Source organism: Monopterus albus, unplaced genomic scaffold (assembly GCF_001952655.1).
Source record: "Monopterus albus unplaced genomic scaffold, M_albus_1.0 scaffold9.1, whole genome shotgun sequence".
NCBI lineage: Eukaryota > Metazoa > Chordata > Actinopteri > Synbranchiformes > Synbranchidae > Monopterus > Monopterus albus.
Genome location: NW_018127889.1, coordinates 139,838 through 140,071, shown reverse-complemented (window position 1 = coordinate 140,071; position 234 = coordinate 139,838). Strand labels below are relative to the sequence as shown.

At 50.0% G+C, this 234-nt stretch overlaps 1 protein-coding gene across 1 annotated transcript in view; it reads right to left on the bottom strand.

Annotated features, from left to right (window-relative positions):
• LOC109954450 (uncharacterized) overlaps nucleotides 1–234 on the bottom strand; it is a 7,453-nt gene that overhangs the window by 3,178 nt on the left and 4,041 nt on the right. The window contains exon 11 of the mRNA XM_020589781.1: nucleotides 2–203. Coding sequence (XP_020445437.1) covers nucleotides 2–203 — 202 coding nt within the window. The remainder of the gene's footprint in view (nucleotide 1; nucleotides 204–234) is intronic.

Sequence of the window (234 nt, the reverse complement as noted above, 5' to 3'; positions counted from 1 at the left end):
AACAACAGGGTCTGTGAAGGGCACTTGAAGTGTAAAAACCTTCAAGCTGCTGTTAGGGGATATGTGCTCCAGGACGTTAAATCCTCTGGCATTGCAGTCAGCCACAGACAAAACCTCAGAGGATAAGGTAATGTTCACTAGTGCCACATTAAAGCCCAAAGGCCCAAGCATCACCTTAAATACCCGTTCCTCAGGGACCGTATCTGTGGAGGGGGGGGGGGGGGGGTTGTAAAA